Source organism: Salmo salar, chromosome 02, assembly GCF_965601325.2.
Source record: "Salmo salar chromosome 02, fSalSal1, whole genome shotgun sequence".
NCBI lineage: Eukaryota > Metazoa > Chordata > Actinopteri > Salmoniformes > Salmonidae > Salmo > Salmo salar.
The window spans coordinates 73,308,678-73,332,228 of record NC_138292.1 but is presented as its reverse complement, the minus strand read 5'-3'; the positions used below and the strand labels follow the sequence as shown (position 1 = coordinate 73,332,228).

The following is a 23,551-nucleotide window of genomic DNA, read 5'->3' as shown; positions in this document are numbered from 1 at the left end:
TGTTGATCTTTAGTAAATTCATCAGTTCTTCTGCGCTCTGGCACACTCAGACGAGAGTGCTCTGAAATCGGAGTAAATAGCCAGAGCGAATTTACGAACGCATCCTATACATTTCCGACAAATCTACGTGATTAGCGTGTAAACAAAGTACCAGAACACTTCCCTGACAACCAATTTGTTTGAGACACAAAAAAATACAGCATGCAAAGTTTCAATAGATTCAATGGAACTTTAAATTATAGTAACAGTACAAAAACAGTCAAGGGGTGGACAATGTATACTTCACAGTAGCCCAAAGGCCTGCAAATGGCGATATTGAGTCGTTTTACTCATATCTAATCAAACGTTTTGGGCCAATACAACATGTGTAGACTACAGTGAAATGCTTATATCTTCGCTATACACTAATATCCCCATGGACCGGTTCGTAGATAAAACATTCTCCATTCAGGCTTCCAAGTTGTAAACTTCCCCTTTATATGGAGGAAATCTATCTAAAATCCCAAACTTCCTAAGTGATTCCATACATTGAAAGTAGTTAGGTGGAATGTGCCTTCTTCCTCTCTCTCCCTGTTGTTGCAGTCGGCCACATGAAATATTAAATAATCGCAATTGTTTTAGGTGGAAAGTACACATTTCCTGACTTAAAACCGATAGTATTTTTGATTAAAATAGCTAATTTGGCCAGACCATTTAAATTAAAAAAGTAATTTGTCTACAATTCACGGTTTTCTTAATTGCTCTTTGACTGACAATGGAGCCGCGCACAAAGACACGTCACATGACTTATTTCAGCAGCTCTCCAGTTCTACACTGTAGGGAGAGAGAGGAAGAGAACTCCACCTAACTAGTTTCAATGTATGGAATCACTTGTGAAATGTGGGATTTTAGGTTAACTTCCCCTTTAACTTGATTTAATGGCGAGAAGGCAGAAGAAACCCACAGGGAAACTGTGTACTTTCTTTCTGAAACACCATTTTCCACCACCATGCTAGAGTAGCCAATGCTAGTCCCGGATGCTGTGTATCACATTCAGTCAATCAGATATTTTATTTAGAAAACTATCAGACTAGAGGGGAAACAAACAGACTGGTGCTGTAGTGGAACAGTGGTGAGGTTTTAATGGGTGTAGGGTTAGTTGGTATAGTGGTGAGGTTTTAATGGGTGTAGGGTTAGTCAGTATAGTGGTAAGGTTTTAATGGGTGTAGGGTTAGTTGGAATAGTGGTGAGGTTTTAATGGGTGTAGGGTTAGTTGGTATAGTGGTGAGGTTTTAATGGGTGTAGGGTTAGTTGGTATAGTGGTGAGGTTTTAATGGGTGTAGGGTTAGTTGGTATAGTGGTGAGGTTTTAATGGGTGTAGGGTTAGTTGGTATAGTGGTGAGGTTTTAATGGGTGTAGGGGTTAGTTGGTATAGTGGTGAGGTTTTAATGGGTGTAGGGTTAGTTGGTATAGTGGTGAGGTTTTAATGGGTGTAGGGTTAGTTGGTATAGTGGTGAGGTTTTAATGGGTGTAGGGTTAGTTGGTATAGTGGTGAGGTTTTAATGGGTGTAGGGTTAGTTGGTATAGTGGTGAGGTTTTAATGGGTGTAGGGGTTAGCTGGTATAGTGGTGAGGTTTTAATGGGTGTAGGGTTAGTTGGTATAGTGGTAAGGTTTTAATGGGTGTAGGGTTAGTTGGAATAGTGGTGAGGTTTTAATGGGTGTAGGGTTAGTTGGTATAGTGGTGAGGTTTTAATGGGTGTAGGGGTTAGTTGGTATAGTGGTGAGGTTTTAATGGGTGTAGGGTTAGTTGGTATAGTGGTGAGGTTTTAATGGGTGTAGGGTTAGTTGGTATAGTGGTGAGGTTTTAATGGGTGTAGGGGTTAGTTGGTATAGTGGTGAGGTTTTAATGGGTGTAGGGTTAGTTGGTATAGTGGTGAGGTTTTAATGGGTGTAGGGTTAGTTGGTATAGTGGTGAGGTTTTAATGGGTGTAGGGTTAGTTGGTATAGTGGTGAGGTTTTAATGGGTGTAGGGTTAGTTGGTATAGTGGTGAGGTTTTAATGGGTGTAGGGTTAGTTGGTATAGTGGTGAGGTTTTAATGGTTGTAGGGGTTAGTTGGTATAGTGGTGAGGTTTTAATGGGTGTAGGGTTAGTTGGTATAGTGGTGAGCTTTTAATGGGTGTAGGGTTAGTTGGTATAGTGTTGAGCTTTTAATGGCTGTAGGGTTAGCTGGTATAGTGGTGAGGTTTTAATGGGTGTAGGGTTAGTCAGTATAGTGGTAAGGTTTTAATGGGTGTAGGGTTAGTTGGAATAGTGGTGAGGTTTTAATGGGTGTAGGGTTAGTTGGTATAGTGGTGAGGTTTTAATGGGTGTAGGGGTTAGTTGGTATAGTGGTGAGGTTTTAATGGGTGTAGGGTTAGTTGGTATAGTGGTGAGGTTTTAATGGGTGTAGGGTTAGTTGGTATAGTGGTGAGGTTTTAATGGGTGTAGGGTTAGTTGGTATAGTGGTGAGGTTTTAATGGGTGTAGGGTTAGTTGGTATAGTGGTGAGGTTTTAATGGTTGTAGGGGTTAGTTGGTATAGTGGTGAGGTTTTAATGGGTGTAGGGTTAGTTGGTATAGTGGTGAGCTTTTAATGGGTGTAGGGTTAGTTGGTATAGTGGTGAGCTTTTAATGGGTGTAGGGTTAGCTGGTATAGTGGTGAGGTTTTAATGGGTGTAGGGTTAGTTGGTATAGTGGTGAGGTTTTAATGGGTGTAGGGTTAGTTGGTATAGTGGTGAGGTTTTAATGGGTGTAGGGTTAGTTGCTAGTGCAATCCCCCCCACCCACCATCTTAAGTCTCTCTTTTTGTATCAATGTGTCAAGGGAGTACAGTAGGTTGTGGTGTATGCACCTCAGTTGGATGCAATCAGCCAATACAATAAAAAAGAACAGACTGCTGCAACCTGATTGGCTAAACGCAATACATAACATCCAGGACTAGCATTTACTACTCTACGATGGTGGAGGAAAGTTTTGTTTCATAAATAAAGTATGCATATTTTCCAAATGTTTTTCCTCCTTCTCGCCATTAAATCCAGTTGAGGAGGAAATTGACACGTTTGCAGCCTGAATGGAGAATGTTTTATGTACGAACCGGTCCACGGGGACACGGCTGCATACATTTCCTTTGGACGGCAAGATAAAACTACTCAATATCGCCATCTGCTGGCCTTTGGGCTGACTTCACAGTAACTCTGAAACAAAAGGGCTATACATATTGCAAAGTGGAGACTTGCCACAAGGCTTCACATTGTAAAACTGCAGCATTCTAATGATGGTAGTAATCATGATCACTCAGTGCTCATCCTTGCCTTCCTAGGTGTAGGGAGAAGTTGCTCCTAAACGCTGATCCCGGGTCATTCACGGCCTCCCTGTGAAGTTATTTTATCTGTAGCCTAATAAACTGCATGGTTTCCCAACGAGTCTTAGTTGGAGGACCACACAACATGTCATCGCGTGACTAAGTTTACTTCCATATGAATGCTATTATATCAATATTTGTGCATAAAAGCGTTTCCACTGACATTTCTTGCGCAATTCATTTTACAGACACAAAAAGATCCCACCTTGTCTAGGTTGGATGGAAACCTGGTTTATGAAAACAAATAACGTTTTTTTTTAAAAAGTGTTTACATAGTGGCGCAGCACCTCTTTTATTTGGGGAGAACACTGATGTCTAGCACCAAGAAAACACAACATTTAACACTGAGATTCCATCCCAAATATACCCTCTTCAGCATGTAGTGCTCTACTTTTGACCAGGACCCAGAGAGAATAGGTTGCCATTTGGGACATACCCTAAATTCACACTTCCATTATTGTAAAACCAAATACCTGACAATAACACCATCCAATGACAGCTACTAATAACATGACTGTACTGTACTGTAATAGGACGGCATCGACGACAGCAAACCTGAGGAAAGTTAGTAAGGTGCTGTGCATGTAACAAACACAAAACACCACTCCTATGAAACTCCTAAAAAGCACCATTCAATTGAAAAACCAAACTCTGTATTAGGTGGGTTAACATCTTTCTAGAAGTTACACAGGATTGACAGAAGGACCTAAATGTTGCATTGTGCCACTTTACCAAGTCTTTATTCATATTAAACATCTGATTAATCTAATTCTCCATGTGTTCTGTATTAAAGGGAACTTTATTAAATATAACAGATTTAAAATTGAATATTGGGGCACAATTTCTACAGAAAAAATATCAAAGGGACACAAAAGGCATTCATTTCGTGGAACAACCCATCTGTTTATGGACCCATATTTGTAAAACCTAGTTATTGAATTGCTTTGTTTCCCAGGGGACAGCCCTAATCGTTGCTCTCTCAGTGGGAGGGGCTTATCATCTGGGAGCCTCAACAACATCATGATGCCTGCAAGACAGAGAAGAGTCTATCCAGATCAGGACATCTCAAGAAACACCAGCAGAGAGGTATAGGGAAGAAACCTCACCGCTGCTGCTCTGACTATGGGAAGAATTTTACTAAACAGAGGAATTCAAACCAGAGAGAAACCCTACCACTGCTCTCAGTGTGGGAAGGGTTTCGCTGCAACTAAAACCTTAAAATCTCATCAGAGAAATCATATAAATGCTTCAAACAATCAGGAGCCCTGACTACACACCTAACGCATACACACAGGAGAGAAGCCTTTTATCTGTGATCAGTGTGGAAAGAGTTTCAGGAAGGCAGGACTCAGGACACCTGATTACACACCAGCACATAAACACAGGAGCGAAGCCGGATACCGGTGATCAGTGTGGGAAGAGTTTTGCTCAAGATTTCACTCTGACTATACACCAGCTTACACACACTGGAGAGAAACCTTACTCCTGTCTATGTGGAAAGAGCTTTGCTCATTCAGGGTCACTGATAAAACACCAGAAAGCACAAACATGTTTTCTTTCATCTCCCTCCTCTCTGGCACTGGTTCCAGATCCCTAAATAAAGTTTAATAGAAAACATCTTGTAAAGAGTCATCTATCTCCCATTCTCTAACAGTTTACTAAGTCTGATTACCATGGTAACCTGTGTAGCATAATATGCAGCTCTGGATCCATATGTATCAAGCGTATTGGAGTAGGAGTGCTGTGTGTGTGTGGTGGGGTGGGGGTGTTCAGAGCTGTATCTTATTTAACTCCTATTATCCATTGAATAATTGTATAATGTAGAATAATGTTTCAACAATACTAGGTGTGTATTGTTAAGTTCTGAACAAACAGAGTAAAAACTCACAGACAACTAGAAAAAGCTCAAATCAACTTTATTCACCCACCGGGTCATACAGCTGCAAAGACAAAGACATGATTATAGAAGCACATATATTTATACCTTCCTACTAGGCCGGGTGTCAACTCCTTGCACATCTAGACAGCCAATAAAACTCTGTTGCTAGGCAGGAACTGAATTGGTTCCTCACTGATGTAGTCATGGCCCTGCCTGATGCTCGAACCTTCATGGGCGTATTAAAATCTATAATAATAAAAAATAAAAAAAATGACAAGGAGCATAGACGTCTTGTATTATTTGTTTGCTCCTAAAAGATTGTTGTGGAAATTCACCAGTAAGGAGTCAAACTCAATGTAACTCAAACACAAGATAGAGGGAGAGGAGATGCCGTGTACAATTCAAGGCTATCTTCAAACATAACATTTTCCGTCAAAAGATGTTCACATATTTATTGTAAATCCCTTGACCAGGTTTTAGTGTAACAAATGGGACATATGGAAGTACAGAAGCCACAGGCCTATTACTGTGGTTAAATGTTGTTGCGATGATTTTAATATGGATATCTTTAAACTTTCCTTATTGTATATTAAGTGTGCTCCAGAAAGATGTTCACACATTTTTATTGTGAAGCAAATGATGTGTTGGTTGTTAGGAAGAGGCATCATGGGGGCAGGAAGCCAGCTCTGTCCATCAGCACTCCTAGGTCATGTCAATCACACACTCTTCTGTTTTCTCACAGCCAGTAAGGTCTCCTACTAAACTTCTCTCTCTTCACTCTGGAAATACACTTTTATTTATTTATTTATCCATTATTTTACCAGGTAAGTTGACTGAGAACACGTTCTCATTTGCAGCAATGACCTGGGGGGATAGTTACAGGGGAGAGGAGGGGCATGAATGAGCCAATTGGAAACTACTTGATAATATCTTATACCTTACCATTCTACTTTTTACGCAGAATGAATGCTTGCATGTAAATGTCATAGTAAAACATACATCTGGAATGTGGTTTCATGTTTTTTTGTTTTACATTGCTGATTGCATATTCATTAAAAAATATATATTTTATGTAGTATTATGTAGAAGAGACCAGGATATGTTGTTGGCCTGGGTCCCAATACTCAGTGTTATAGTCATGGTCCTGAGAATAGAGACCAGGATATGTTGTTGGCCTGGGTCCCAATACTCAGTGTTATAGTCATGGTCCTGAGAATAGAGACCAGGATATGTTGTTGGCCTGGGTCCCAATACTCAGTGTTATAGTCATGGTCCTGAGAATAGAGACCAGGATATGTTGTTGGCCTGGGTCCCAATACTCAGTGTTATAGTCCTGGTCCTGAGAATAGAGACCAGGATATGTTGTTGGCCTGGGTCCCAATACTCAGTGTTATAGTCATGGTCCTGAGAATAGAGACCAGGATATGTTGTTGGCCTGGGTCCCAATACTCAGTGTTATAGTCCTGGTCCTGAGAATAGAGACCAGGATATGTTGTTGGCCTGGGTCCCAATACTCAGTGTTATAGTCATGGTCCTGAGAATAGAGACCAGGATATGTTGTTGGCCTGGGTCCCAATACTCAGATGTTATAGTCCTGGTCCTGAGAATAGAGACCCGGATATGTTGTTGGCCTGGGTCCCAATACTCAGTGTTATAGTCCTGGTCCTGAGATTAGAGACCAGGATATGCTGTTGGCCTGGGTCCCAATACTCAGTGTTATAGTCATGGCCCTGAGAATAAAACAGGTTTAAACAGTCAACTGAGAAACATGTGTCTTACACATCTGTTATAATTCCTGCTTAATTGAAGTATCAGGTGTAGTTATTAGCCAGTTATGAAGTGTGTTTGTTGACTCTCTTTATGTTTCTATGGCTGCAGGGAGGGAGATGAAACAACAGCCTCAGTGGTGGTTCTAGACCATTTCAACTGGGGGGGGCAAGCTGGGGCCAGTTGTACTGTTAGAGGGGCCAGTTACATTAGAAGTTATTGTTGTCATATCGTTTTCTTCACTTTCTTCACATTAGCAGGCAAAAGACCACGTTCATAAGCATCATCGTTGCCACGGTCTAATAATGGATGTAAAAAAAGAATGATAGCAAAAATTAGTTATGTAAAAATTACTTCATTTAGGGGGGCTACAAGGGGTCCAAAATTGCCCCCTGCCCCCAGAACCGCAAGTGAACAGCCTTGAGAACATCAGGACTCAAATGAAACTCGGTTCCAAATTGCTGCCAGGTAAAAGTCGACGATAGCAGAAAAAAGGATTCTTTGTGAAAGGGGTGTTGTTGATCGTTTCTTGACTTTACTCGACTTTTATAGATGGGGTAAAATATTATCCAAGAACTTTCTGAAGTAAGTTTAGCCTACATGAGATGTGAGACGTTATGTTGTCATAAAGTAATTGAGCTTGGATATTTAAATAGATGTTTGATTGCTCTGGTCTATGGGTGCATCAGTTACAACATCGAGACTGGAATTCTCTTCCGGCCGGAAACCCCCCAATCCTTATCTGAACACTGTGACAACATAGTAACCGCGCTGTAGCCTACACATTTATTTTCTTTAGTAAGAAACAATAGCTTCCACGATGAATCCGGTAAGTCTGGTTTCCTTTAAACATTGTAGGTCTGCTGTGTTGTATAAAATGTCTAGGAGTAGTTTTCATCATCTTTGATCCTCCACATTGCTGTGTTCAGTTTAAACGGCTGGACAAAAAACATGACGGTAAAATTTATTGGGATTTTTTTTTATTTGGCAAAGTAGCGTAATACTTTATCATGCGTAGGAATCTACGCATATTACTTAAGCATCTCTCCTTCCTCCCAAAGTGTATGTAACCGATGTGAAATGGCTAGCTAGTTAGCTGTGGTGCGCGCTAATAGCTTTCTATCGGTGACGTCACTCGCTCTGAGACCTGAAGTAGTAGTTCCCCTTGTACGACAAGAGCCGCGGCTTTTGTGGCGCGATGGGTAACGCTGCTTCGTGGGGTGTCAGTTGTTGATGTGTGCAAGGGTCCCTGGTTCGAGCCCGGGTTGGGGCGAAGAGAGGGACGGAACCTACACTGTTACATGTACACTTGTTCACTTCCACTTATTTGAAGGTCAGATTATTCATTATATGAAGAAAAAAAAAAGATACATATTTGCGACTGTATCTAACGATGTTCAACTCAGTATGCTTATCAAACTCAATTCCTGTACCCCTTTCTACCTCATACTGGATCAGTCTCTCTCTTTCCCTATCATACTGCCCACACTGTATCAGTACATTCTCCACTGTCTCTGTTTCCTGGCAGTAATCACATCTTCCTGTTGAATGATTTCCTATCACATTTCATAACTTATTCAGCTGGCTGTGCCCCACTCTTATCCTTGATTGGATAGCCTCCTCTCTTCTGTCCATTCCTACCATCCTCCCCTACTTTACTCTGTACCTGGAATAGGGGCAGCAGGTAGCCTAGCGGTTTAGAGCATTGGGCCAGTAACCCGAGCCGACTAGGTGACAAATCTGTCTGCCTCTGAGCAACTTAACTCTAATTGTTTGTGTAAGTCGCTCTAGATAAGTGCCTGCTAAATGACTAAAATGTCAACAATGAGTAGATGCCTGCCCTTAGTGTCACTGTTCCACTGCTCCTGCCATCTCTGCACCACCACTGTCCATATCGTTCCCTGAGCCTCTGACTTGCTCATTGGCACCTCCACTTCCTGTCTCCTAATGGCCTGTTTAGCTAGCGCATCTACTTTCTCATTCCCTTCTACCCTCACATGGCCCGGGACCAAAGCAAACCTTCTTTGGACACCTATCTCTCTCACCCGGGCATAGAGCAGGCCTTGTCTGCTATGTGAGCTAAATGATTGCAGACTCATCAACACTGCACACGAGTCAGAACATATAACTACTCTGTCTGGCTTGACTTCCTCCACCCACTGCAGGGCCAACAGTACGACCATCAGCTCTGCCATGTACACAGCGAGGTGGTCTGTAATACGTCTCCTGACAGCCACCCCACTTTCCTGTTCAACAAAGGCTGATCCAGGCTGACCTGTCCTTGGGTCTTTTGATCCATCTGTATATATGGGTAAAAAAATACTGAGTTACAGTTTCCAGACACCTTGTAAAGAAGTTGCATGGATCAACCCCTCCCTGTCTTTCCGTACTCTCTTCAACACTTGTAAATCAACTACTGGAGGTGGGAGTAGCCATGGTGGACTCACAGGGATCAACCCCTCCCTGTCTTTCTATACTCTCTCCACCACTTGTAAATTAACTACTGGAGGTGGGAGTAGCCATGGTGGACTCACAGGGATCAACCCCTCCCTGTCTTTCCGTACTCTCTCCACCACTTGTAAATTAACTACTGGAGGTGGGAGTAGCCATGGTGGACTCACAGGGATCAACCCCTCCCTGTCTTTCCGTACTCTCTCCACCACTTGTAAATTAACTACTGGAGGTGGGAGTAGCCATGGTGGACTCACAGGGATAGGTACCGTGGGGCTGAAGTCCCTACAATACAATCCCATCTGTCTCTCCTGGTTATCACCCACCCATCCAAAGCTTTTATTCTGTCCACGTTCAGGCTCCCAACTTCTCTGTAGCACCTCTTTTGTGGGGTGAGACACCCCACGTTCCTGTAAATTAACCCAATAATGAATTGCCAGCGATTGTCTTCTAATATGTAATGGCAATGAAAAGAAGTGTCTTAAAGAATGGAAGGCAGTCGTTATCGTTTACATTTACGTCATTTAGCAGACGCTCTTATCCAGAGCGACTTACAAATTGGTGCATTCACCTTATGATATCCAGTAGAACAACCACTTTACAATAGTACATCTATATATTTTTTTTTTGGGGGGGGGGAGTTAGAAGGATTGCTTTATCCTATCCCAGGTATCCCTTAAAGAGGTGGGGTTTCAGGTGTCTACGGAAGGTGGTGATTGACTCCGCTGTCCTGGCGTCGTGAGGGAGCTTGTTCCACCATTGGGGTGCCAGAGCAGCGAACACTTTTGACTGTGCTGAGCGGGAACTGTGCTTCCGCAGAGGTAGGGAGGCGAGCAGGCCAGAGGTGGATGAACGCAGTGCCCTTCTTTGGGTGTAGGGACTGATCAGAGCCTGAAGGTACGGAGGTGCCGTTCCCCTCACAGCTCCGTAGGCAAGCACCATGGTCTTGTAGCAGATGCGAGCTTCAACTGGAAGCCAGTGGACTGTGCGGAGGAGCGGGGTGACGTAAGAGAACTTGGGAAGGTTGAACACCAGACGGGCTGCGGCGTTCTGGATGAATTGTAGGGGTTTGATGGCACAGGCAGGGAGCCCCGCCAACAGCGAGTTGCAGTAATCCAGACGGGAGATGACAAGTGCCTGGATTAGGACATGCGCCGCTTCCTGTGTGAGGCAGGGTCGTACTCTGCGAATGTTGTAGAGTGTGAACCTACAGGATCGGGTCACCGCCTTGATGTTAGCAGAGAACGACAGGGTGTTGTCCAGGGTCACGCCAAGGCTCTTAGCACTCTGGGAGGAGGACACAATGGAATTGTCAACCGTGATGGCGAGATCATGGAACGGGCAGTCCTTCCCCGGGAGGAAGAGCAGCTCCGTCTTGCCGAGGTTCAGCTTGAGGTGGTGATCCGTCATCCACACTGATATGTCTGCCAGACATGCAGAGATGCGATTCGCCACCTGGTTATCAGAAGGGGGAAAGGAGAAGATTGTGTGTCGTCTGCGTAGCAATGATAGGAGAGACCATGTGAGGATATGACAGAGCCAAGTGACTTGATGTATAGCGAGAATAGGAGAGGGCCTAGAACTGAGCCCTGAGGGACACCAGTGGTGAGAGCACGTGGTGCGGAGACGGCTTCTCGCCATGCCACCTGGTAGGAGCAACCTGTCAGGTAGGACGCAATCCAAGAGTGAGCCGCGCCGGAGATGCCCAACTCGGAGAGGGTGGAGAGGAGGATCTGATGGTTCACAGTATCAAAGGCAGCAGATAGGTCTAAAAGGATGAGAGCAGAGGAGAGAGAGTTAGCTTTAGCAGTGCGGAGAGCCTCCGTGACACAGAGAAGAGCAGTCTCAGTTGAATGACCAGTCTTGAAACCTGACTGATTTGGATCAAAAAGGTCATTCTGAAAGAGATAGCAAGAGAGCTGGCCAAGGACGGCACGCTGAAGAGTTTTGGAGAGGAAAGAAAGAAGGGATACTGGTATGTAGTTGTTGACATCGGAGGGATCGAGTGTAGGTTTTTTGAGAAGGGGTGCAACTCTCGCTCTCTTGAAGACGGAAGGGACGTAGCCAGTGGTCAAGGATGAGTTGATGAGTGAGGTGAGGTAAGGAAGAAGGTCTCCGGAAATGGTCTGGAGAAGAGAGGAGGGGATAGGGTCAAGCGGGCAGGTTGTTGGGCGGCTGGACGTCAAAAGTAGCAAGATTTCATCTGGAGAGAGAGAGGGGAGAAAGAGGTCAAAGCATAGGGTAGGGCAATGTGAGCAGGACCAGCGGTGTCGTTTGACTTAACAAACGAGGATCGGATGTCGTCAACCTTCTTTTCAAAATGGTTGACAAAGTCGTCCGCAGAGAGGGAGGGGGGGGAGATTCAGGATGGAGGAGAAGGTGGCAAAGAGCTTCCTAGGGTTAGAGGCAGATGCTTGGAATTTAGAGTGGTAGAAAGTGGCTTTAGCAGCAGAAACAGAGGAAGAAAATGTGGAGAGGAGGGAGTGAAAAGATGCCAGGTCCGCAGGGAGGCTAGTTTTCCGCCATTTCCGCTCGGCTGCCCGGAGCCCTGTTCTGTGAGCTCGCAATGAGTCGTCAAGCCACGGAGCTGGAGGGGAGGACCGAGCAGGCCTGGAGGATAGGGAACATAGAGTGTCAAAGGATGCAGAAAGGGAGGAGAGGAGGGTTGAGGAGGCAGAATTAGGAGATAGGTTGGAGAAGGTTTGAGCAGAGGGAAGAGATGATAGGATGGAAGAGGAGAGACTAGCAGGAGAGAGAGGGTGAAGGTTGCGACGGCGCAATACCATCTGAGTAGGGGCAGAGTGAGTAGTGCTGGAGGAGAGCGAGAGGGAAAAGGATACAAGGAAATGGTCGGAGACTTGGAGGGGAGTTGCAGTGAGATTGGTAGAAGAACAGCATCTAGTAAAGATGAGGTCAAGCGTATTGCCTGCCTTGTGAGTAGGGGGGGAAGGTGAGAGGGTGAGGTCAAAAGAGGAGAGGAGTGGAAAGAAGGAGGCAGAGAGGAATGAGTCAAAGGTAGATGTAGGGAGGTTAAAGTCACCCAGAATTGTGAGGGGTGAGCCATCCTCAGGAAAGGAACTTATCAAGGCGTCAAGCTCATTGATGAACTCTCCAAGGGAACCTGGAGGGCGATAAATGATAAGGATGTTAAGCTTGAATGGGCTAGTGATTGTGACAGCATGGAATTCAAAGGAGGAGATAGACAGATGGGTCATGGGAGAAAGAGAGAATGTCCACTTGGGAGAGATGAGGATTCCAGTCCCGCCACCCCGCTGACCAGATGCTCTCGGGGTGTGCGAGAACACGTGGTCAGACGAGGAGAGAGCAGTAGGAGTAGCAGTGTTTTCTGTGGTAATCCATGTTTCTGTCAGCGCCAAGAAGTCGAGGGACTGGAGGGTAGCATAGGCTGAGATGAACTCTGCCTTGTTGGCCGCAGACCGGCAGTTCCAGAGGCTGCCGGAGACCTGGAACTCCACGTGGGTCGTGCACGTTGGGACCACCAGGTTAGAGTGGCAGCGGCCATGCGGTGTGAAGCGTTTGTGTGGCCTGTGCAGAGAGGAGAGAACAGGGATAGACAGACACATAGTTGACAGGCTACAGGAGAGGCTACGCTAATGCAAAGGAGATTGGAATGAAAATTAACTAAACAACTGGGGAAGCGAGAGAGCAGGGCCTCCCTCACTAACCATTCACTGAAACACTCAAATATCACAGCCACAAAGTAAAACATTTATATCGTAGAAATTCATGGAAACAAAAATGTGCTTTTGTGAGTTTAAGGTTAGGGTCAGGCATAAGGTTAGCAGTGTGGTTAAGGTTAGGTATAATATTACATTTTAAGACGATACATTGTTTAAATAGGCGTGGTTTTTCAATCGATCAATCAATCGTGTTTATGTATTTATAGCCCGTTTTACATCAGCAGATGTCACAAAGTGCTGTACAGAATCCCAGCCTAAAACCCCAAAAAGCAAGTAAAGCAGATGTAGAAGCACGTGGCTAGGAAAAACTCCCTAGAAAGGCAGGAACCTAGGAAGAAACCTAGAGAGGAACCAGGCTCTGAGGGGTGGCCAGTCTTCTTCTGGGTGTGATGGGTGGAGATTATAAGAGTACATGGCCATTAAGGCCAGATTGTTCCTCAAGATATTCAAACGTTCATAGATGACCAGTGGGGTAAAATAATAAAGTTCATGACTTTGTGGCTATGGTAACTAATGTTGGCCTGGCACTAGTGTTTTTTTTTCTCTCAAAGTTGCTGACATGTCACGTGTCCTACTTTTATCAGTACACTCGTAACAACTTAATCATTACGAAACGTATATTCGATCAAATAAGCCACAAGTCGCCTCTTCCTCTCTGTTTTGAAAGGAAATGACTGGTATAGTAAATATGGTGGAAACACTGACTAGCCCATTCCTCCACCAACCCAATGCTATTAGATTAGTGGGAAGTAGTGAACGATTGAACATTTGAGGAAAAATGAGATATTCTAGGGATGCTCCCAAATCAATCAGAGGTGTAGACTAAAATAATACAATGTTTGGTTAAATGATAAACTATGTTTGATATTTCTTGTGTCCTACAGGACAAAATTAGCCCATTCCCCTCTACCCTCACGGAGTCCCCGGATCAAACGTCTCCCGATACCGTTTTACTGCTGCGTCTGGTCGACTGCAGGAAAACACCGGGGCAGAGTGGAACTGAGAGAGGAGAAGAGAAGGAAGATGGAGATTTGATTTCATTAAGTAAGAACCATGGTGTGTATATTAGACTACAGTCTGCTTCTAAAACGATAGCGGAGGTGCATAAAGATGGCGGCATTCATGTACTTACAACAACTTCCTGGTTTTGCTACGTTCACTGTTTTTCACATTGCTCTCTTTTGTTGTGTTTTGGTATGGTCATTAGCACAGTAAACATGATCTCACTTTTAGTTTCAAGACGCTGGCAATTTGAAAACTCGTAAAAGTAGATTGTGTTGATTTATTGCAACATTGAACAATGTCGAGCACCGTAGTTTCAAAACCGTGGGTAGGTCTAAAACAATAACATCATATCAGACTTCTGCCATCTTTATGCACTTTAGTCATGAATTGATGAAAATATCTGGGTAGTTCCGCCCATTTTTAAAAGTGTAACTTGGTCCAAAATATATATTTCACCTAATGTTAACATTCTGTCATGAAGAGCACATGTTCAACTTAATAAAAAACATGTTTTCCTATCTCAAGAGATTTTGAATACAAATATTACTATACTAAGTGCCTATGTGCCAAATAAAGTGATATGGTTGAATGTAACAGGGGAGTACTGAAAACAACAAAACCACTGGATTACATGTGTAAAATAGTCCTTTAAATCAGCCATAAAACCGCTTGTGACTGGGAATGGAAGCTTGTTTTGTGCAACAGGGAGCGGCAATTGAATGCAATCTTCACAACAACAAAAACATTTCTAGCATGTCTATGTGTGGGTAAAAGGGTTTACTTGCATAGTTTTCCACCACAAAACAGCAGTAAATTGACAAAAAGAGTTGAACCAGCTCACCTGCTTTTACTCTGATTTGACTATTAGATGTTCAATGTTTCTTTTGGATTTTTATTTTTTGAGGAATAGTTTCACCATATTAAAACGAGAGTTGAGTTTATCTAACAGGGATGACCTTAAAATGAGGGACAGACGTAAATGAATCACTATTCACATTCATAATAATCTTCAGAAAGGACTTTGGTCAAGGCAACAAACTAGTTATGGCAGTAGTAAAAATGCACCAAATGACTTGTGACAGATGATCTAGTCACCCATGATTCACCAAACAATATTTTGAAAGAGGAAGCAAAGTACTTTAAGCACGTGTTTTCATTTCAGTCTCCTCCATCTCCACTAACCAAAGATAACTATGGATTTTTTTCTATTAATAATGCAAAATTGCTATTCAATATCTTTGTTTCACAGGGGACAGCCCAAACCGTTGCTCTCTCAGTGGGAGGGGCTTATCATCTGGGGAGCCTAAACAACAACGTGATGCTGACAAGACGTCTCTCCAGAAGAGTCTCTCCAGATCAGAACGTCTCAATAGCTGTGATCAGTGTGGGAAGAGCTTCAAACAATCACAACACCTGACTAGACACCAACGCATACACACAGGAGAGAAGCCTTATAGCTGTGATCAGTGTGGGAAGAGATTTGCTGTATCAGGAGCCCTGACTAGACACCAACGCATACACACAGGAGAGAAGCCTTATAGCTGTGGTCATTGTGGGAAGAGCTTCAATCACTCAGGAGCCCTGACTAGACACCAACGCATACACACAGGAGAGAAGCCTTATAGCTGTGATCAGTGTGGGAAGAGTTTCAGTCAATCAGGAATCCTGACTACACACCAGCGCATACACACAGGAGAGAAGCCTTATAGCTGTGATCAGTGTGGGAAGAGCTTCAGGACGTCAGAACACCTGATTACACACCAGCGAATACACACAGGAGAGAAGCCTTATAGCTGTGGTCATTGTGGGAAGAGCTTCAATCAATCAGGAGACCTGACTACACACCAGCGCATACACACAGGAGAGAAGCCTTATAGCTGTGATCAGTGTGGGAAGAGCTTCAAACAATCACGACACCTGATTACACACCAACACATACACACAGGAGAGAAGCCTTATAGCTGTGATCAGTGTGGGAAGAGATTTGCTGTATCAGGAATCCTGACTACACACCAGCGCATACACACAGGAGAGAAGCCTTATAGCTGTGATCAGTGTGGGAAGAGCTTCAATCAATCACAACACCTGATTACACACCAACGCATACACACAGGAGAGAAGCCTTATAGCTGTGGTCATTGTGGGAAGAGCTTCAATCTCTCAGGAGCCCTGACTAGACACCAACGCATACACACAGGAGAGAAGCCTTATAGCTGTGATCAGTGTGGGAAGAGCTTCAATCTCTCAGGAGCCCTGACTAGACACCAACGCATACACACAGGAGAGAAGCCTTATAGCTGTGATCAGTGTGGGAAGGGTTTTGCTCGAAATTTCAACCTGACTAAACACCAGCTCACACACACTGGAGAGAAACCTTACTCTTGTCTATGTGGAAAGAGCTTTGCTCATTCAGAGTCACTGAAAAAACACCAGAAAGCCCTTTCCTCTCTGGCACTGGTTCCAGATCCCTAAATAAAGTTTCAATAGAAAACATCTTGTAAAGAGTCATCTATCTCCCATTCTCTAACAGTTTGCTAAGTCTGATTACAATGGTAACCTGTGTCGCATAATGACATCAGACGATATCTTAATGCATGGAAGAGATAATTGGACCGAAAAGTGTGTGTACCTCAAACCCCCTCTAATTGGCTGAAGAAGGAGTGACGAAGGCGTTGAATATGGCCCTGTCCGAACCATTTCTACTGAGAGGAATGGCCGAGCCAGCAACCGGTGTACAGTATCCGATCTAAGCTATCAACTGCTTTTCTCTCATGTTTCTCTCAGGAGTGTGAGAGGAGTCCACGTGGAGTGAGCATGGGGAAAGGTGCTGTTCTAAACTTTTCTTATGTTGCTGGTATATTGGTTGACGAATGGACAAGACATAATGGGCATCTAAGGTGAAACATTGACATTGGGACATTATAATGGGTCATTCACTTTGAACTTTAAAGCTATCTGAAGAGGAACGAAGAGGACACCAGAAGAATCAGTGTCTGGAGAGAGGGGTTGGGTCAACTGTACCCATAACTGTTTAGACTTTTGGGGTATCAGGTTGATTGTAGAGGTCTACACCACGTAAAATGATAGTCATTTAGATTAAGAATGCATTGAGATACTGATCTGTAGAATAATCATGATAAAATTGTTAATAGTAGAAATTATGGGATAATTATACTGGATGTTAAAATGAATGGACATTCTGCTAATATTGATGTGTGTTTAAATTGAGTTGTTACTTTGAGTGATAAGACAAATTTCAATCACTGAGCAATGTCATTTTGAAATTTTGGTTGGATAATTAACTGAGTTCTAATTATGATTTTATTTGGAAATTGAATGAATTTTAAAACTGAAGGATTGATTTGAGTTGAATATGTTAATATCTAAATGAGTGAAGAAATGAATGTACTAGGGATTGATTGTTGTTATGAACTAAAGATGTTGACGCTATTATAAGCATGCCATGGTGAATGACATGGGTGAACTCTGATCAGGAGAGTGTAAATGATCATAATCTATTTGGATCTATAGGCATTACCTTATAAATAGTGGAATCATGATGTTTGTCTTGGGTCATGTTCATTAGGCACCAAGGATATACATTTTATTTTAACTAGGAGTCACTACCTGGATTTGTACAACAAAATATGCTAATTAGAGTTTCTGGGATGGAAATAGTCATTTCCAACACACTATGCTGATCCATTGGAGTGTGATAGATAACTAAAGATTATTTTATTAAACTCCATTGGTGCATGCACTGCATTATGCATTCATTATGTGCTTTTCACTGTCTATGGAAAATATAGCTTTGAATCTCATAAACTGTATGCATTTTTAGTTTTTCTTCGTGGGTTCGTGCAGGTGACTGTGTATCATAACCTTCCCAGACAAGTTGCTAGAGTGTTTAGTAAATGTTGGGGGATGGTAATAAGAGACAGTGCTGAGTTTCTTGGGATGTTATGTGCAGGAACCCCATGCAATGAGTTATTGTTTTGTGATTTTTGGTTTATGTAGAATATATGTATGTTCTATGTGAATGAATGTTCTTAAATCTGGTGATTTTCTTTTAAGTTGAGAGGGGACACAGAGGGATGACTGTCTTTTCTGTTGTGATGAAGCCTGTGTTTAGACACTGGTTCTGCTGTAACGTTACTGTTCTGATTCTCTAGAAGGGACGGAGTCCCTTGAGAGGGGAATGTCGTGGACGAATCAGAATTAGTTGGGTAACATAGATAATTAAGATGTTTTATTAGTATAATATGCTTATTTGAGGTACTTGTCATTAGAAATTGTCCATTGGACTCTGGTGTCTTTTCAGTTGCACGTCTACCTTAGCTGGGGCTCAGACACTTGGGGCCCAGCAAGGGGAGAGGTCAGACTTGTCGTCATGGGAATGTATCTTTACCTATTTCTTAAACCATGTGAAGGGATGGCGTGATTACTGGGGAACCAATGACTTGTCTCCACAATGTCTGTGAGCAAGTCACTCCCTCCTTTTGTTTATTGTGGGGAGGTTAATGGCAGTATCTGGACCCTTGTATGTCCTCTCTTAGATCTCACACTTATCCTGTGATAATATATGGCCTAGAGGCTCACTCCCTCCAGTGAGCCTGTCCAGGAGTAGGGTCAAGAGGGGGTTTGCTTGAGATGGGAGTATCTAGAGTTGACAATTGATATATGCCATTGGATGAAATAGTTCTGTTCAATACCGTACCAGGGAGGGACGGTTCTAAGGAGACCAGATACTGGGCTATACCATTAATCCTGTTGACATAGCAGTTACTGTCTGATGTGTTTTATTGATATCTGTCATACAAAATGTAACCTTTGTGAACTGTTACTAAGTATCTGTGGTTTGTCAATGTACGTTGAAGGGGGTATCGTTGCTATAAAAGATCCCTGTAGCAATTCTGTAATCACCTTCCTGGTTCTTCGAGAGAATGCATTAGTGGGGTCAAGAACTTTTGCAAAAGTATCTTAAGTATTAAAGATGTAGTTTAACTCGGACTGGTGTGTTTGTAAATCCTCATTTGGTAATGCGGAAATTAGCCACCACAGTGTTCAGAGCTGTATCTTATTTAACTCCTATTATCCATTGAATAATTGTATAATGTAGAATAATGTTTCAACAATACTAGGTGTGTATTGTTAAGTTCTGAACAAACAGAGTAAAAACTCACAGACAACTGGAAAAATCTCAAACCAACTTTATTCACCCACCGGGTCATACAGCTGCAAAGACAAAGACATGATTATACAGTTGTGGCCAAAAGTTTTGAGAATGACACAAATATTAATTTTCACAAAGTCTGCTGCCTCAGTTTGTATGATGGCAATTTGCATATACTCCAGAATGTTATGAAGAGTGTGATCAGATGAATTTCAATTAATTGCAAAGTCCCTCTTTGCCATGCAAATGAACTGAATCCCCCAAAAATATTTCCACTGCATTTCAGCCCTGCCACAAAAGGACCAGTTTACATCATGTCAGTGATTCTCTCGTTAACACAGGTGTGAGTGTTGACGAGGACAAGGCTGGAGATCACTCTGTCATGCTGATAGAGTTCAAATAACAGACTGGAAGCTTCAAAAGGAGGGTGGTGCTTGGAATCATTGTTCTTCCTCTGTCAATCATGGTTACCGCAAGGAAACACGTGCCATCATCATTGCTTTGCACAAAAAGGGCTTCACAGGCAAGGATATTGCTGCCAGTAAGATTGCACCTAAATCAACCATTTATCGGATCATCAAGAACTTCAAGGAGAGTGGTTCAATTGTTGTGAAGAAGGCTTCAAGAAAGTCCAGCAAGCGCCAGGACTGTCTCCTAAAGTTGATTCAGCTACGGGATCGGGGCACCACGAGTACAGAGCTTGCTCAGGAATGGCAGCAGGCAGGTGTGAGTGCATCTGCACGCACAGTGAGGCGAAGACTTTTGGAGGATGGCCTGGTGTCAAGAAGGGCAGCAAAGAAGCCACTTCTCTCCAGGAAAAACATCAGGGACAGACTGATATTCTGGAAAAGGTATAGGGATTGGACTGCAGAATATATATATATATATATATATATATATATATATATATATATATATATATATATATATATATATATATAGTAGGGTTGATCCGAGCATTTTGACCTCACAACAGCAATTAAGCAGCCAAGCTAACTGGCTAGCTACTTCCAGACACAAATGAGAGAAACCCTCACTCTGACCATTTTACTCGCCCTAGCAGAGCTGGTTAGGCAGTTTTCATGTTAACCAGATGGTTGGTGATTGTAACTGTGCTGCTGGCAACAATTGAATTACCCTTGTTTGCCGACGTTTATTGACACCGGTCATATTCAACGGGTGTTGATCTTTAGTAAATTCATCAGTTCTTCTGCGCTCTGGCACTCAGACGAGAGTGCTCTGAAATCGGAGTAGATAGCCAGAGCGGATTTACGAACGCGCCCTATACATTTCCGATAAATCTACGCTATTCGTGTGTAAACAAAGTACCAAAACACTTTCCTGTCAACCAATGTGTTTGAGAGAGAAAACAATACAACAGGTGTATACTTTACAGTGAAATGCTTATCCCCGCTATACACTCATATCCCCATGGACCGTTGTAGATTTCCTCCATATAAAAGGGGAAGTTTAACTAATATCACCAACTTGTGATTCCATACATTCAAATTAGTTAGGTGGAATTTCCCTTCTTCCCCAGTTGTTGCTGTCGGCCACATTAAATAATAATATAAAATAATCACAATTGTTTTAGGTGGAAAAATCTCCTGACTTTTGACCCTTTCAGTATTTAAAAAAAATTATATATATTTTTTTACCCCTTTTTCTCCCCAATTGGTAGTCATCGCTGCAACTCCCGTATGGACTCGGGAGAGGCGAAGGTCGAGAGCTGTGCGTCCTCCGAAACACGACCCAGCCAAGCCGCACTGCTTCTTAACACAATGCCCGCTTAACCCGAAAGCCAGCTGCACCAATGTGTCGGAGGAAACACCTTACACCTGGCGACCTTGTCAGCGTGCACTGCGCCCGGCCCGCCACAGGAGTCGCTAGTGCGCGATTGGACAAGAACATCGCTGCCGGCCAAACCTTCCCCTAACCCGGACGACGCTGGGCCAATTGTGCGCCGCCTCATGGGTCTCCCGGTCACGGCCGGCTGCGACAGAGCCTGGACTCAAACCAGGATCTCTAGTGGCACAGCTAGCACTGCGACGCAGTGCCTTAGACCACTGCACCACTCAGGAGGCCAATAAAATAAGTAACTTGTCCACAATTCACAGTTTTCTCAATTGCTCTTTGACTGACAATGGAGCCGCGCACAAAGACACGTCACATGACTCACTTTAGCAGCTCTCCAGTTCTACACTGTAGGGAGAGAGAGGAAGAGAACTCCACCTAACTAGTTTCAATGTATGGAATCACTTGTAAAATGTGGGATTTTAGGTTAACTTCCCCTTTAACTTGATTTAATGGTGAGAAGGCAGAAGAAACCCACAGGGAAACTGTGTACTTTCTTTCTGAAACACCATTTTCCACCACCATGCTAGAGTAGCCAATGCTAGTCCCGGATGCTGTGTATCACGTTCAGTCAATCAGATATTTTATTTTGAAAACGATCAGACTAGAGGGGAAACAAACAGACTGGTGCTGTAGTGGAACAGTGGTGAGGTTTTAATGGGTGTAGGGTTAGTTGGTATAGTGGTGAGGTTTTAATGGGTGTAGGGTTAGTTGGTATAGTGGTGAGGTTTTAATGGGTGTAGGGTTAGTTGGTATAGTGGTGAGCTTTTAATGGGTGTAGGGTTAGTCAGTATAGTGGTAAGGTTTTAATGGGTGTAGGGTTAGTCGGAATAGTGGTGAGGTTTAGGTTTTAATGGGTGTAGGGTTAGTCGGAATAGTGGTGAGGTTTTAATGGGTGCAGGGTTAGTTGGAATAGTGGTGAGGTTTTAATGGGTGTAGGGTTAGTTGGTATAGTGGTGAGGTTTTAATGTGTGTCGGGTTAGTTGGTATAGTGGTGAGGTTTAATTGGGTTTAGGGTTAGTTGGTATAGTGGTGAGGTTTTAATGGGTTTAGGGTTAGTTTGTATAGTGGTGATGATATAATGGGTGTAGGCTTAGTTGGTATAGTGGTGAGGTTTTAATGGGTGTAGGGTTAGTTGGTATAGTGGTGAGGTTTTAATGGGTGTAGGGTTAGTTGGTATAGTGGTGAGGTTTTAATGGGTGTAGGGTTAGTTGGTATAGTGGTGAGGTTTTAATGGGTGTAGGGTTAGTTGGTATAGTGGTGAGGTCTTAATGGGTGTAGGGTTAGTTGGTATAGTGGTGAGGTTTTAATGGGTGTAGGGTTAGTTGGTATAGTGGTGAGGTTTTAATGGGTGTAGGGTTAGTTGGTATAGTGGTGAGGTTTTAATGGGTGTAGGGTTAGTTGGTATAGTGGTGAGGTTTTAATGGGTGTAGGGTTAGTTGGTATAGTGGTGAGGTTTTAATGGGTGTAGGGTTAGTTGGTATAGTGGTGAGGTTTTAAAGGGTGTAGGGTTAGTTGGTATAGTGGTGAGGTTTAATTGGGTTTAGGGTTAGCTGCTAGTGCAATCCCCCCCACCCACCATCTTAAGTCTCTCTTTTTGTATCAATGTGTCAAGGGAGTACAGTAGGTTGTGGTGTATGCACCTCAGTTGGATGCAATCAGCCAATACAATAAAAAAGAACAGACTGCTGCAACCTGATTGGCTAAACGCAATACATAACATCCAGGACTAGCATTTACTACTCCACAAAGGTGGAGGAAAATGTTGTCTCATAAATAAAGTATGCATATTTTCCAAATGTTTTCCCTCCTTCTCGCCATTACATCCAGTTGAGGAGGAAATTGAAACGTTTGCAGCCTGAATGGAGAATGTTTTATGTACGAACCGGTCCACGGGGACACGGCTGCATACATTTCCTTTGGACGGCAAGATAAAACTACTCAATATCGCCATCTGCTGGCCTTTGGGCTGACTTCACAGTAACTCTGAAACAAAAGGGTTATAAATATTGTAATGGAGACTTGCCACAAGGCTTCACATTGTAAAACTGCAATGATGGTAGTATCCATGATCACTCAGTGCTCATCATTGCCTTCCTAGGTGTAGGGAGAAGTTGCTCCTAAACGCTGATCCCGGGTCATTTCCCCCCCCCCCACTAACTGTTAAGGTTATGATTGTGGTGGGGAGGCTGATCCCAGATCTGTACCTATGAGAAACTTCCCCATCAGCGTCTTTCTATAATTTTTTTTTTTTAAAAGACAGGAACAACAGAAGTTAGTAACATTTAGTAAACATTATGTAAACGTGATACAGGGTTCTCCCCAGGATTTTTTAACAAGGT

General features: G+C 43.2%; 1 protein-coding gene across 2 annotated transcripts; it reads left to right on the top strand.

Annotated features, from left to right (window-relative positions):
- Window positions 1-4,391: 4,391 nt before the first annotated feature.
- On the top strand, window positions 4,392-19,192 carry LOC123730899 (uncharacterized). Of its 2 annotated transcripts, none has more exons than XM_082966803.1 (3): window positions 4,392-4,866; window positions 12,427-12,434; window positions 15,566-19,192. In XM_082966803.1, the coding sequence occupies exons 1-3, from the start codon at window positions 4,623-4,625 to the stop codon at window positions 16,652-16,654; spliced, it is 1,341 nt and encodes a 446-aa protein (XP_082822929.1). In that variant the 5' UTR covers window positions 4,392-4,622; the 3' UTR covers window positions 16,655-19,192. The 2 variants fall into 2 exon arrangements, with proteins under 2 accessions (XP_082822929.1, XP_045565179.2); XM_045709223.2 differs by lacking the exons at window positions 4,392-4,866; window positions 12,427-12,434 and adding exons at window positions 7,718-7,854; window positions 14,062-14,233 and having other exon boundaries at window positions 15,432-19,192.
- Window positions 19,193-23,551: the final 4,359 nt, after the last annotated feature.